The sequence below is a fragment of the Canis aureus genome, chromosome 14 (assembly GCF_053574225.1).
Source record: "Canis aureus isolate CA01 chromosome 14, VMU_Caureus_v.1.0, whole genome shotgun sequence".
Classification (NCBI taxonomy): Eukaryota; Metazoa; Chordata; class Mammalia; order Carnivora; family Canidae; genus Canis; species Canis aureus.
Genome location: NC_135624.1, coordinates 41611893 through 41624900, shown reverse-complemented (window position 1 = coordinate 41624900; position 13008 = coordinate 41611893). Strand labels below are relative to the sequence as shown.

The following is a 13008-nucleotide window of genomic DNA, read 5'->3' as shown; positions in this document are numbered from 1 at the left end:
GCGATAGAGCCACCTAGGGCGTCGGAGCACGAGGCCGTGCCCCTCGGGTGGGTGCCGTGTCCACGTCCTTCCTGTTTCTTCCCTGACGCGGAGGTCAGGGACCCTGGGGCCTCCCCGCTGTCTGCGCTCGCCTCCGGGCGGCTGCCTCCGGGCTCCGTGGACCCGGCCCATGTGGACGCGGTGCCAGCAGCTGTGCCCCTGCACTAGCTCCGCGTCCCCCAGCGCCTGCTCCCGGGCTCCTCGCCTGCGCAGCCAGACGTGGAAGGTCACACCCCCCCCCCCGCCCCGTCCCGGAGCCACAGACTCACGAGGCTGTCTAACACGTCTGCGGTTGGCCTGCCTGGCCCCCCAGGGACCGTCGGGGGGGTGGAGGGGCTCGGCGACCTCATCTGATCCTTGCACTCCATTGGTTGAGAGGGGTCGAGGGATGCCCCCAACGCACAGACACGGCGGGTGCAGAGTGGGGTCATAGGGCACACCAGCAGCGGGGCCGGGGTCACAGAGTCTGTCCCCTGGGCTGCCCCCGGCCCCCAGCGGAGCTGCCTCTTGTGTGCTCTCAGGGCCCAGGTGGGAGGGTTGGACCCCAGCTTCACCACCTCTGTCAAAGCCCCGCAAGACCTGCAGCTGATGGGTCCCGACCCCATACCGTCTCGTCTTTGTCCTGTCCTGTCCCCATCCCCATCCCGTCCCCGTCCTGTCCCCATCCCCATCCCTGTCCCCGTCCTGTCCCCGTCCCCATCCCGTCCCCATCCCCATCCCCATCCCATCTTTGTCCTGTCCCATCCCCATCCCCATCCCTGTTCCCATCCCGTCCCGTCCCCATCCCCATCCCGTCCCCATCCCGTCCCCATCCCATCCCCGACCCATCCCCGACCCATCCCGGACTGCAGAGTGGGCCGTCTGGGCAGGGCCCGGTGCCCAGAACTTACAGGGGACCCTTTGCCTGCTGCACGTGCCACGAAGCCGCAATGCACAGAGCGATGGGTGTTGGCGTCAACTCAGGTGGGTCCCCACGACCTGCTGCGAGCCCCAGCCTGCGCCTGCCCCTGCACACCGGGCTCCGGCAGGCCCAAGCGTCCCCCGCCTCTCCCTCGAGGCCTCACCACGCGACCTGTGGGGTCCCCTCCGGCTTTTTAAGAACGTGACCCTGGGGCACCAGGGCGGCTCAGTCGGTGAGGCATCCAGGTGTCCCCTGGGGTCCTGGGATCCAGGCCTGAGGTGGGCTCCGCACTCAGCGCTCCCCTCCCTCCCCCCTCCCCCTCCCTCCCCCCTCCCTCTCTCCCCCTTCCAACCCGTCTCCCCCTCTCTCCCTCCTCCTCCCTCACTCCCTCTTCCTCTCCCTCTCTCCCCTTTCCTCCCCATCTCCCCTCCCTCCCCCTCTCCCTGTCCCTCCTCCCTCCGTCCCTCCCCCTGCCCCCTCCCTCCCCCTCCCCCTCCCCCTCTCTAATAAATGAAATGTCAAGGAAAAAAACCACTTTACAGAATAACAGTGTTTAGGTTGGGACTGAGCCGAGTGGGCCTGCGTCCATGAGCCGGCGCATCCCGGCAGCCCGGCCCCGGGACCCCAGGGCGCAGGCCCGCCTCCGGGCTGCATCACGGGATCCGATCCTCGGTTGCATCCAGAAAAGCTGGGACACATACAACAGGCTTTGTCCAGCGTCACTGAGGAGCCCTGAGTACTGTCCTCGCCACCCACGAGCAAATATTTACCCCGCAGTGATGCTGGGCAGAGACCCTGACCCCGCCTGTGCGTCAGGCCCGGGGCCCACCCCCAGGGGCGTCACGTGGTCGGGTGTCTGTGCCCCAAGTTGGGGGGGAGCCTCCTGGCTGCAGACGCGGGAGGGGGAGGCTCTGCAGCCCTGGGATGGGGGCAGGAGGCTGCGGGAGGACCGGGGCGCTGCGCTGTGACAGCGAGGGCAGGATCGCAGGCGGACAGGCTGGGGGACGAGGGTCACTTGGGGCCCCATGGACAGCCCGGGCTTGGGGGCCAGGGGCCAGGCGGGGAGGGCCCCGGGGACACCCCAAACAGTGCGCCGGCTTCCAAGGAACCTTAGCCCCACGGCCCAGAGCTGTCCTGCTGGCAGAGAGGCCAGGCGCAGGCTCTGGAGGGGCTGAGCTCACGCCTCGGGGCAGGGGCGCCCCCGAAACGGGCTTCGGAGCCGGCTGTGGGCTGGCATGTGGTGCATGTGAAGGCGTCGGGTGCACACGCAGGCCCCACGTCCCCCCCCCCCCCGTGTCACACACACGGGTCGGGCTTGCACGATGTCACGGGGCCCGGACAGCAGAGCCGGGGTGTGGCCAGGTCCTGCCCTGTGTCCCCGGGCCTCGAAGACAGTTTGCGGGGCTGGAGCTCTGTGTTCACAGCACCCGCGGAGGGGCCGCCCCTCCACCTGCTGGGGGAGACCGAGGCAGGGGGGAGGTGGCAGTCCATGCCCGCACCTGCCGGGCACCCCTCGGCCCTGCGAGCACCCTGGGATGACGCAGCGGCACCGCGGGAGCTGCTCCGGGAGGCCCCGGGATGCGTCTGTCCCGAGTGTGGAGCCGGTACAGCGGGCACCTGGCGGGAGGGGAGGGGGGCACCGTGTGCCCATGTGCCCGGGACGGGCCCCCTCGGCCTCCTGCAGCCCCGGGGCACCCGAGGAAGGGCAACCCGGGGTCCTTATCCTCACTCCTCACACCGGGGACGCTGCTGGCCTCGGCTCGGCCCCCATCCCTGCGTCCCCTTAATCCCCGCACCTGACACTTGTCCCCCTTATCCCCTTCCCCGGCTGCCACAACCACCAGCCCAGGCCCTCCCACATGCTGCTTGTCCGAGGCCCCGTCGCCCTGGTTCCCCCTGACTTGCTGACCGACACAGCGTAATTTTTCTATTTTAGAAACAGAGACAGAGCATGGAGGGGGGCGGAGGGGAGGAGAGGGAGGGGTAGGCTCCCCGCGGAGCACGGAGCCCCATGCAGGGCTGGATCCAGGACCGGGGATCACGACCTGATCCGGAACCCAGAGTCCACGCTCGAGGGACTGAGCCCCCCGCATCCCGGGCCCACCGCCCCCCCCGCCCCCCCCCCCTGCCTGGCAGCCACTGCCCTTGTCCGCTGGCCTGGGCGGGGGTGTTGGGAGTGGCTCGCAGAGACCCCAGCCCGTGCTCCTGCTCCCCGTGCCCATCCTTTACTCAAACCCCCGCCTCCGGTGGCCCCGCAGAGGCCTGCAGCTCCCCCGCGGGAGCCCCCGCACCCCGTGCAGACCATGGGACCGCTCCTCCCCCGTGGCCTCCCCTGTTCCCCTGTGCCGTGGCCCCTCCCCGCCTCCTCTCTGGCCTGCCTGCCCTCCCCCTCACTGCCGGCACCGCAGAAGGTAGTGCCTGGGGGCTCCGGTCAAGATGTTGGCCCCAGGATCGAGTCCCGCGTGGGGCTCCCTGCCCACTGGGGAGCCTGCTTCTCCCTCTGCCCCTCCCCCTGCTCGTTCTCTCTCGCTCTCGCTCTCAAATGAATAAATCAAATCTTTTTTTTTTTTAATGGCCATTTTGGGTCCCAAGTGCAGTTGCCCGTGGAGTCAGCCCTAGATGCTCACAGCCCCGCAGTGGAAGCCAACTCGCCCCACCCTCACTCAGGAGGCAGTGGGGAGCCCAGGCTGGGGGATATTGGGCACCGAGCAGCGAGGGCGGCGGGGGGGGGACCGGATGCAGCTGGGGGCCCGCGTGTCCCTCGTCCCTGACCCTGCTGGTCGGCCGCACCCGCACCCGTTCTCCCAGCAGAGGCGCGGCCCATAGCGGGGGCTGTGACCCGGGGTCCCCGTGCCACCGCTGCCAACCGCAGCCAGGAAGGTCCTCTCCAGCCAAAAGGCTCAAGTTGAAGCTTTCAGTTACTCACTAGAAAGAGAGAGAGAGATGAGGGGGAGGGAGACAGAGACGCCCCCGGGGGGGGTGCAGGGCACAGGGGGTGCACGGGGTGCAGGGGGCCAGGGGTGCCCTTGATGCAGGCAGAGCTGAGGGCACGAGTCCATGGGAGCAGAGCTGGGCCCTGGGCGTGCCCCTGTCAACCTCGGGAGCAGCGTCCACGGTGGGCACAGGCCCTGAGCTGAGCCAGTCCTGGGGCCTGAGAGAAGGGTCGCTGCTCCGGGCTGGGTGCTGTCTTCACAGGATACAGCCCAGTTTGCCTACAGCTCCTGGCTGCACCCGAAGTGCGCCCTGTGGTCCTACCCCTGCTTCCCTGACACCCCCCCCCCCGGCTGCGGGCCATGCCCCCCGCCCCCCCCCCGTGGCCCCAAACGTCCCCCCAAATGTCTGCGGGTTCGGGGACCAGGGGCGGCCGGCGTTCTTGGGGGTGTGGACACCCGGCGCTGCCCCCCAGGTGGCAGCCCTCCCCACAGCCCCCCTGACCCCCGCCCTCCCCACAGCCCCCCTGCCCCGCCCTGCCCCCCACCCGCCCTCCCCTCTCCCCACAGTCAGATGTTTTGATGCAAGTCAGCAGTTACCACAAACAGAAGCACAGGTCGCTCACCCTACAAAGGGGTTTATGGGCTCCCGGAACAGAAAACAGCTTTAGGGGAAGTTCCTGTGGAGCCGGAGAGGCTGCCCCACAGGCTAAGGGCCACCACCAGGGACACAGGCTTCCTCTGCGTCGTCTTTTCCCTCTTGGTTTCACCCTCAGAGTCCCCACAGGCGACCCCACAGCACTGGGCTCCCCGCTGTGGTGGTGAAATGGCTGCAGTGGCTCCAGATGTCACCACCTCACTCCCCGATTTCTGGAGGAGCCTGGAAGCTTCCTTTCCTCAGCAGAAGTCCTGGTGTTTCGTCGCCTCCGACTACGTTAAGCTCCGGCTCCTGAGCCGCGTCTGGAGTCCAGCGGCACCTGCGCTTGCAGAGGGGGACGGGGCGTGTCGCCCGAGGGGCAACCATGGTCCTTTGGAAAACAGGAACCAGGCACGCACACGTTGCTGGGAAACATCCCGAGCACAGAGTTTCTGCGTGCTCGCAGCGCTGCCTCCAGTCACTCGGCCTGCCGGCTCCTTGCACGCGCGCCGGGCAGCCTGTGTCCTGCTGGAGTAAGGGAAGTCGGGCTCCGGCCTCGCTCCTGGCGTCCGGGCCCTTGAGAAGCCACCCCAGCTCCCGCTGCCTCGGACGCTGCAGGGGGGCCATGGGGGAGCCGATTCTGAGACAACACAGGACTTCAGGGGACACGCGGGCCAGCTCGCATTTGCAGCCCAGCTGGGCCGCACGCATCCTGCAGCTGGCAGCACCTTACCTGGTGGCCTTGGAGCGGTGGCCAGTGTCCCAGGAGGTGAAGCCCATCCAGCGGCGAGCATCCCAGGAGGTGAGGCCCGTACAGCGGCCAGCGGCCCAGGAAGAGAGGTGGTGATAAATCTAGGTGATGTGTGTGAGAAAGTTTATCATAATCTTCTCACCATTTCTGTATCCTTGAATTTTTTTTTCCAAAATAAAAAATTTAATTAAAGAAAAAGAGATGGGCCTCGGCAGGACATGGGTGTAAGGAGAACTGAAGTAGCTCAAAGTCTCCGCAGGACGGTACCTTGAAAAAAATGTATCATGAAAACTTCTCATTGAAGAATACTGATGTGGTTGGAAGAAACGCTGGGGCTCCTGTAGGGAGACAAAGCTCCCAGGGGTGAACTGTGGACAGTTACAGTCAGTGTGTGGCCCCACATGGAAGGTCCGCCTCCTCTGCTCTGCCCCGGCGAAGTTCTTCCTCTCTCTTCTAAATAAAAACTCAGGACATATTTTCTAAATGTTCAAAGGGAACCAAAGTATTAGCCTTTCTTTTTAATTTTGTCTTGACGGCTGTACGACCTCAAGCAAGTCATTACATTCGTTGGACGGACATTTGCGTTGTGCCTTGTCAGTACCAGGCACTGTCTTAGGTGCTGGACATGGCACCACGGGCCCTCACAGAGGGTGAAACGTGGCAGACACTGGGGGTTGCCAGCCTTACGGTAGTTTTCTCTTCTTCCTTGCTAATAAAAGCTCCAATTTTGTCCAAAAAGCATTGTGTGAGGGAGAAAAAGCAACTTGTGCTACAGATTGGGAGAAAATATCTTTAAACTGCATCTCTGACAAGGAGACCACATTTTGACTTTACATCTAGAATGTGTAAAGAATTCTCAAAACTCAGTAGGAAAAAAACAAAAAACACTCCAACTAGAAAATGGGCAAAAGACATGAACAGGCATTTAATCAAAGAGCATATAGAGATGGCGAATCGGCACATGGAAAGGTGTTCAGATTCATCAGCCTTTAGGGAAACGCCAAGTAAAGCTGCACGAGGTATCACTTCGCACCTCTCAGAATGCTAAAGTAGAAGATAGTGACGTCCCCGAGTGCTGGCAAGGGTGTAGAGCTGGATCACTCATGTCGTTGGTATGAATGTAAGTGATACAGTCCCTTCAGGAAACAGTTTGGTAGTTTCTTTTCTTTTCTTTTCTTTTCTTTTTTTTTTTTAAGATTTTATTTATCTATTCATGAGAGAGAGAGAGAGAGAGAGAGAGAGAGGCAGAGGGAGAAGCAGGCTTCACGCTCGGAGCCCGACACTGGACTTGATCCCGGGACTCCAGGATCACACCCTGGGCCAAAGGCAGGTGCTGAACCACTGAGCCAGCCAGGAATCCCCAGTTTGGTAGTTTCTTTAACACTAAATATGTAATTACTATACAACTCAACAACCGTGCTCTTGGGCATTTATTACAGAGAGATGGAAATTTATGTTTACACAAACACCTGTACATGAGTGCTCTTAGCGACCTTATCCTTAGGAGCCCCAAATGGGAGACAGCCCAAATGTTTCTCAGTGAGGGATGGTTGACAAATCATGGTGCATCCACGTGACGGGTGCTACTTAGCAATAAAAAGGAACCAACTAATGATAACAATCCGGATGACCTCTCAGGAATGACATTGACTGAAAAACACCCGGTCTCCAAAGGTTATATACAGCGTGGTTCCATTTGTATAACACCATTGAAATGTTGAAATTACAGAAATGGAGGGGTGCCTGGGGGGCTCAGCAGTTGAGCATCAGTTCAGCTGAGGTCATAATCCCGGGGTCCTGGGATCGAGTCCCACATCGGGCTCCTTGCATGGAGCCTGCTTCTCCCTCTGCCTGTGTCTCAGCCTCTCTCTCTCTCTCTAATAAATAAATAAATAAATAAATTTTAAAAAAGAAAAAGAAATTACAGAAATGGAGAACATATTGGTGGTTGACCAGGGGCCAGTGTACAAGGGAGGCGGGTGTGATTATGAAAGAGTAACAAGAGGGAGCCTTGGAAACGGTCAGTATGTTACATGGCTACAGTCATGTGAGTGATAAAATCACATAGAATTACACACACACACACACACACACACACACCCTGGCAAAGGAGCAGGTGTAAAACTGCTCGAATCTGAATGGAGTTAAGGACTGTACCCAGCTCAGCATCTTTACTGTGCCACCGTGATGTCACGCTGGGGAAGTCTAGGTGAAGCGTACGCAGACTGTTTATTACCTCTTACCCCTGCATTTATTTATTTATTTTTATTTATTTTTATTATTTTTTATTTTTTAAAGATTATTTACTTATTTATGATAGAGAGAGAGAGAGGCAGACACAGGAAGAGGGAGAAGCAGGCTCCATGCTGGGAGCCCAACGTGGGACTCGATCCTGGGACTCCAGGATCACGCCCTGGGCCAAAGGCAGGCGCCAAACCGCTGAGCCACCCAGAGATCCCCTACCCCTGCATTTAAATCTGCAATTATCATAAAATAGAAAGGTCTTAAAACAGATGAGTTAAATATTAATAAACTTGTGTTGTTGTTGTTTTTAAAGGCAACGAGTCCACCCACAGGACACACGGTGATTGATCTAAGTTACTGCTTCTCAGGGGAAACAAGACATTCAGAGAACAGGAGGGTGGTTTTGGTTGGGGGAGCACTTCTGCAGTTGATGGGTGTGAGATTGCCCGCACTGCACAGCGCACAATTGCACAAGAGTCACACAACCTCCCCCACCGAACGCAAACGCGCTGCCAGATGTTCAGGTCGGTCACACACACAAACAGGAAAACAGTAACAACAGATTTGTTTACAATTATTTGAGCCAAAACGTAGCCCCATTTACAAAATATGAGTAATCCGGGTATGGTTTTAATGTACACTGAATTTCCCAGGTGTGCAAATATTGCATAAAAAGAGGAAAGACTGTTTTACTTTGGCACTTTACCAAGAATTGTTCACTATTTCAAAACATCAACAGTGAAAATGCTTCCAATATTTGAGTCATCAACACATTTTTGTTAGTCTCTGGTCATGACATACATGTAACGTACGTGTGCTTATCATACACGTATCTTCATATATATGCACAATATATTTATTCCTTATTCTGGAACATCAAATGTAGATGAAAAAACGTTTAATATTCTGTGAAACTATTATAATTCGATGCAAGCATCCGATCACATCACTATGTAATGTAGCAGGGACATGCTGTGTGTCTGTATTGCAATAATATTTTCTGATAAGTTACTTACTTTTTCCTTTCCTTTCCCCTTCTGTTACAGTTAGACACCATGTAGATTATTTTATTGTTTTGTGTAAGTTCTATTAAATGTGGGTTTCACGCCAGGATGGTAAAGGGGACACTACAAAGTCACGTGCCTTGAAAGGGAGTGTTGGGTCTGAGAGGGTGGAGAGCTGCCATCTGGTCAGAGGTCCCCCGAGCATCTTCAGGAAAATGCGCCCTTTGATAGAGACACATGCATGCCCAGGGGTGCTCGGCTGGCCCAGGCCTGGGGCTTACACTCTTGGTCTGGAGGTCCTGAGCTCACGCCCCACTTGGCCGAGGCCCCTACATACAAACTGGTAACAGGGTGTGGGGGGGGGCAGCCGGGGGGGTCGGCGGTTTAGCACCTGCCTTCAGCCCAGGGTGTGACCCCGGGGTCCTGGGATCGAGTCCCACGTTGGGCTCCCTGCATGGAGCCTGCTTCTCCCTCTGCCTGTGTCTCTGCCTCTCTCTGTCTTTGTGTCTCTCGTGAATAATTAAAAATCTTAAAAAAAGAGAAAGAGATGATCTGCGCCACCTCCCCTCCTGGGTCGGGGAGTTCCAGGACGGCATGTTTGTGTAGGATGTGGTCATCTCACAACCATGAGGCGACGTGTGTGAGCAAAACCAAAATGCTGGAGCATGAGGCCTAAATACGGAAGAGGCTTTGGCAGTGCGACCGATGTGCTGCCCAGCCGGGGAACTGCCTGCTGCGGACTCGGGGACACGACTGCAAATGATTCCGGGTCTGGGTCCCTTAGGCCCCCGCCACCGGGTACTCGTGTGCGGCTGAAAGAACTTCACTGAAACGTGGGACGTATGGGAAATGAGCAAGTACAGTCAAGTAACAAGCACATTACCTGGAATATGCTTGGGGAATGTAGGGAAATGAGCTCTGGGGTGCAGGTGGACCCTGGGGGGGGAGCTGCTGGGGGTGCAGGTGGACCCTGGGGGGAGCTTCAGGGGGTGCAGGTGGACCCTGGGGGGGGAGGGTATCTGCGGGGGTGCAGGTGGACCTGGGAGGGAGCTGCAGAGGGTGCAGGTGGACCTTGGGGGGGTGCAGGTGGACCCTGGGGGGAGCTGCGGGGGGTGCAGGTGGACCTGGGGGGAGCTGCGGGGGGTGCAGGTGGACCTGGGAGGGAGCTGCGGGGGGTGCAGGTGGACCCTGGGGGGGAGCTGCGGGGGGTGCAGGGGGGCCCTGGGGGGAGCTGCGGGGCCGCCGGTGGACCAGGAAGCATCCGCAGGGAACTAACTGCAGCCAAGGGAACCTGCGAGACGGGCCAGCGCGGGGGCCGCAGGGGCGCGGACCTGGGCTCTGCCGCAGCCCGACGTCGGGGCAGGAAGAGAAGCAGCCACCCCGGTACTCGGTCACGGCCGCCGCCCCGCGCCCCGCCCCGTCCCGTCCCGCCCCGCCCCGCCCCCCAGGAGCGCCGCCCCGCGCCTCCCTTTGTTTCGCGTCTGAAGATCTCGCGACAGCCGGGCGGCAAGTCCCGCGAGCACGGGCGCCGGCGCTGCGGCTCTCGCGGTGTTTGCGCGAGACTCTGCCCCCGCCGCTCCCCGCCGGCCCGCGCCCGCCTCCCGCCCGCGGCCGCCCTCCCCGCCGCCCCCCGGGGTACTATGGTCGCCGGCCATGGACGCCCCAGGTGCAGGTGCGTGCCCGCGCCCCCCGCGCCGCCCCCCGCGACCCCGCGCCCCCCGGGCCCGCCGCCCGCGCCCGGCCTGCGCGGCCCCCATCAGCGAGCGGCCCTGGGGCGGGGGGCGGCGGCGTCGTCCTGGCCGCGGCGGGGGCGGGGCGGGGGGCAGGGGGGCGGCGGGGAGGGCGGCAGCGCTCGAGGCGGCGGGGGGGGGGGCGGGGGCGGACGCTGCGGCGCCGGCCCTCCCCAAGCCTCCTGCCCTGGGTCCCTGGCTCCCCTCCCCCGCCCCCTGCCTCCCACCCCTCCCCCCCTCCTCCTCCTCCCCCATCCTCCCTCCCCCCACTCCTCCCTATTCTCCCTACTCCCTCCCTCCCCTCCCACTCCCACCCCTCCCTCCCCTCCCACTCCCTCCCCTCCCTCCCTTCGTACCCTCCCAGTACCCTCCTCCCTCCCCTCCCCCACCCCTTCCCTCCTCTCTACTCTCCCTTACCCCCTCTCTTCCCTCCTCCCTACCCTCCCCCACCCCTTCCCTCCTCCCTACTCTTCCCTCCTCCCTCCCCTCCCCCACCCCTTCCCTCCTCTCTACTCTCCCTTACCCCCTCTCTTCCCTCCTCCCTACTCTTCCCTCCTCCCTACCCTCCCCCACCCCCTTCCCTCCTCTCTACCCTCCCCCTACCCCCCTCCCAACCATCCCCCACCACCCTGCACGACAGCCTGAGAGAAGCTCAGGCTCTCCCTCCAGGGGGCTGCACCCCTGCCTTGTCCACGGGGCCCAGGGTCCTGCCCCCAGGATGAGTCTGCACAAAATACCCAAGGGCCCGCTGCCTGGACGCTTCGAGCTGGGGGGCACCCCAGTGATGAGACCCCAGGTCCCTGACCTGTGCCCCCAGTTCATGTTCCATCACGAGGACTCTGCTAATTTACCAGATGTTCCATCATTTGTTTCTGTGTTCAGCGTCACCACCTAGCATGTCTTGGGTGCTATGTGGTGTTTGGCTGGGGTCTGCATTCTGTCGTGAATGCTCCGTGAGAATCTGTCCCATTATTTTTTTTAAAAGGCAGCCCCCCAACCTGATTGCCGCGTCCTCAGATTGTTGTGTGTCTTCCCCAGACGCCTGTGCAAATTTAAGTCGTTCTTGTTCCTCCCTTCCGCGTGTTCTTGTTACCACCTTTCAGAAGTTAATTATTTTATCTGTTTTTATTTGACCAATACCGCAGACCCTGGCCATGCGGGATCATTTGACTTTAATAAAAATTGAATTTTAAGATTAAGTTCCTCTGTGGTTGTAGCCACGAGTGGCTGCTCACTGGACAGTACAAACAGAGAACATTTGCGCTGCTGCAGAAAATTCTGTTGGACAAAGGGAGTTTCTAGTATTTTCATTTCAGATTAAGGTATTCTGTAGCTGTATTTTAATGAAAGTGTAAATTTTTTTTTTCCAGGACGCCCCTTTGAGTACCTTATTGAAACATTGAATGACAGTTCACGTAAGAAGTTCTACAATGTACCTAGACTTGGAGGCACCAAGTATGGTAATGTTGCTGGAATTTGGGAGGGGGAGGGTGTTTAGTTTGTAATAATAAAAATGCATTTGTTAGGCCGAGCTGAAGGAATTTTAAATGTACTCCCACCATGTTGTAGCAGGTAAACCTACACATACCTTTAACATTTTAAAGGCTCCTCTTGGGGCAAATTTTTTCGAGGAGGGTGTAAGGCTATACCTTTACTTCTCATTTAAAAACGTAAGTACATTTAGGATATTTTTTTTCTCCTGCAGGGAAACTAATGCAATTTAAAAACAACAAAAAAGTCTGATGATAATCTCCGCATGTAACATGCACGCTTTACTTTCTCAAATGAACAGTGTCCACAGTCCTTCACCTGTCCTACCTGGAGAGCGGCTGTGGCCAGGCCCCACCGCTGCGACTTGTGCTCCAGTACAGGCCCTGCTTTGCCTTGGCCTACGCGCCAGCGCTCTTGGCGGACCTTTGCAGGTGTCTGATCAGGGCCAGACCTCTCACTGACGTCTCAGAAGAGTGAGCTCGGCGCAACCCTAGGGTATTGGATGGAAGTCTTGACGTTAGTCAATCTGTAGATTTTGATGTATTTAAATATCCTAAACTGCTAATAGCAGGGGTTTTTTTTTTACATCATGAGAAGATTTTAATATTTTGGAGAAGAAACCTGTCTTAGAATTAGGTTGCCTTAAAAAATAAAAGGTTCTCCAGAATGAGAACAGAATCCTTTACCTTTCATGGTTGGGTACAGTGGTTTGTATTAAGAGAGGTTGGTAGTTTTGGTAGGTGCCACGTGTCTTTAATTCGCATCTATCTTATACTTTCACCAATGATGAGTTTGTGTTAGTTTTGAGAAGGGAGCACCTAAATTGCTTAATCTAAGAAAGATCTTTTTTTTTTTTTTTTTTTTAGAAAGATCTTTTATTTATTTTTATTTTTTCTAATATTTAGTGATTCAGGCCTGCAAGTTTCTTAACCCATATTTTATAGTTTAATAAATAAAAGAACACACATGAGGATATTTTAAAAGTTGGGCATAAGTTCTTCCTGTGATAATTTGTGAAAATGTGCCCACTTGAAGATGGCCTGTATTTGCGAAATGCGGAAAATCAGTAGGAAACTATCAAAAATAAGATGCGTTGAAAGAGAATGCTTGATGATGTAAAAGCTAAATTTTGTCTGGAAAATGTGAGTTTCAGAGTACCCAGGGTTTTTATAACCGTGATAAATACGATGATGACATCTGTAAATATAAATGCCTTCGAAACAGAAATTTGATTTTTATTTCCATGGGATTAAAGCCCTGTTTTATTCATAGAGTGGTTAT

At 57.7% G+C, this 13008-nt stretch overlaps 1 protein-coding gene across 5 annotated transcripts in view; it reads left to right on the top strand.

Annotated features, from left to right (window-relative positions):
• The first annotated feature begins 10057 nt into the window (after positions 1–10057).
• Positions 10058–13008, top strand: part of IREB2 (iron responsive element binding protein 2) — a 42104-nt gene continuing 39153 nt past the window's right edge. For 2 of the 5 annotated variants that reach the window (XM_077847839.1, XM_077847840.1), the window contains exons 1-2: positions 10060–10178; positions 11607–11696. In XM_077847839.1, coding sequence (XP_077703965.1) covers positions 10160–10178; positions 11607–11696 — 109 coding nt within the window. In that variant the 5' untranslated portion in view covers positions 10060–10159. Of the gene's footprint in view, positions 10179–11606; positions 11697–13008 lie in introns of all 5 variants that reach the window. The other 3 variants (XR_013352103.1, XM_077847837.1, XM_077847838.1) reach the window with 3 other exon arrangements.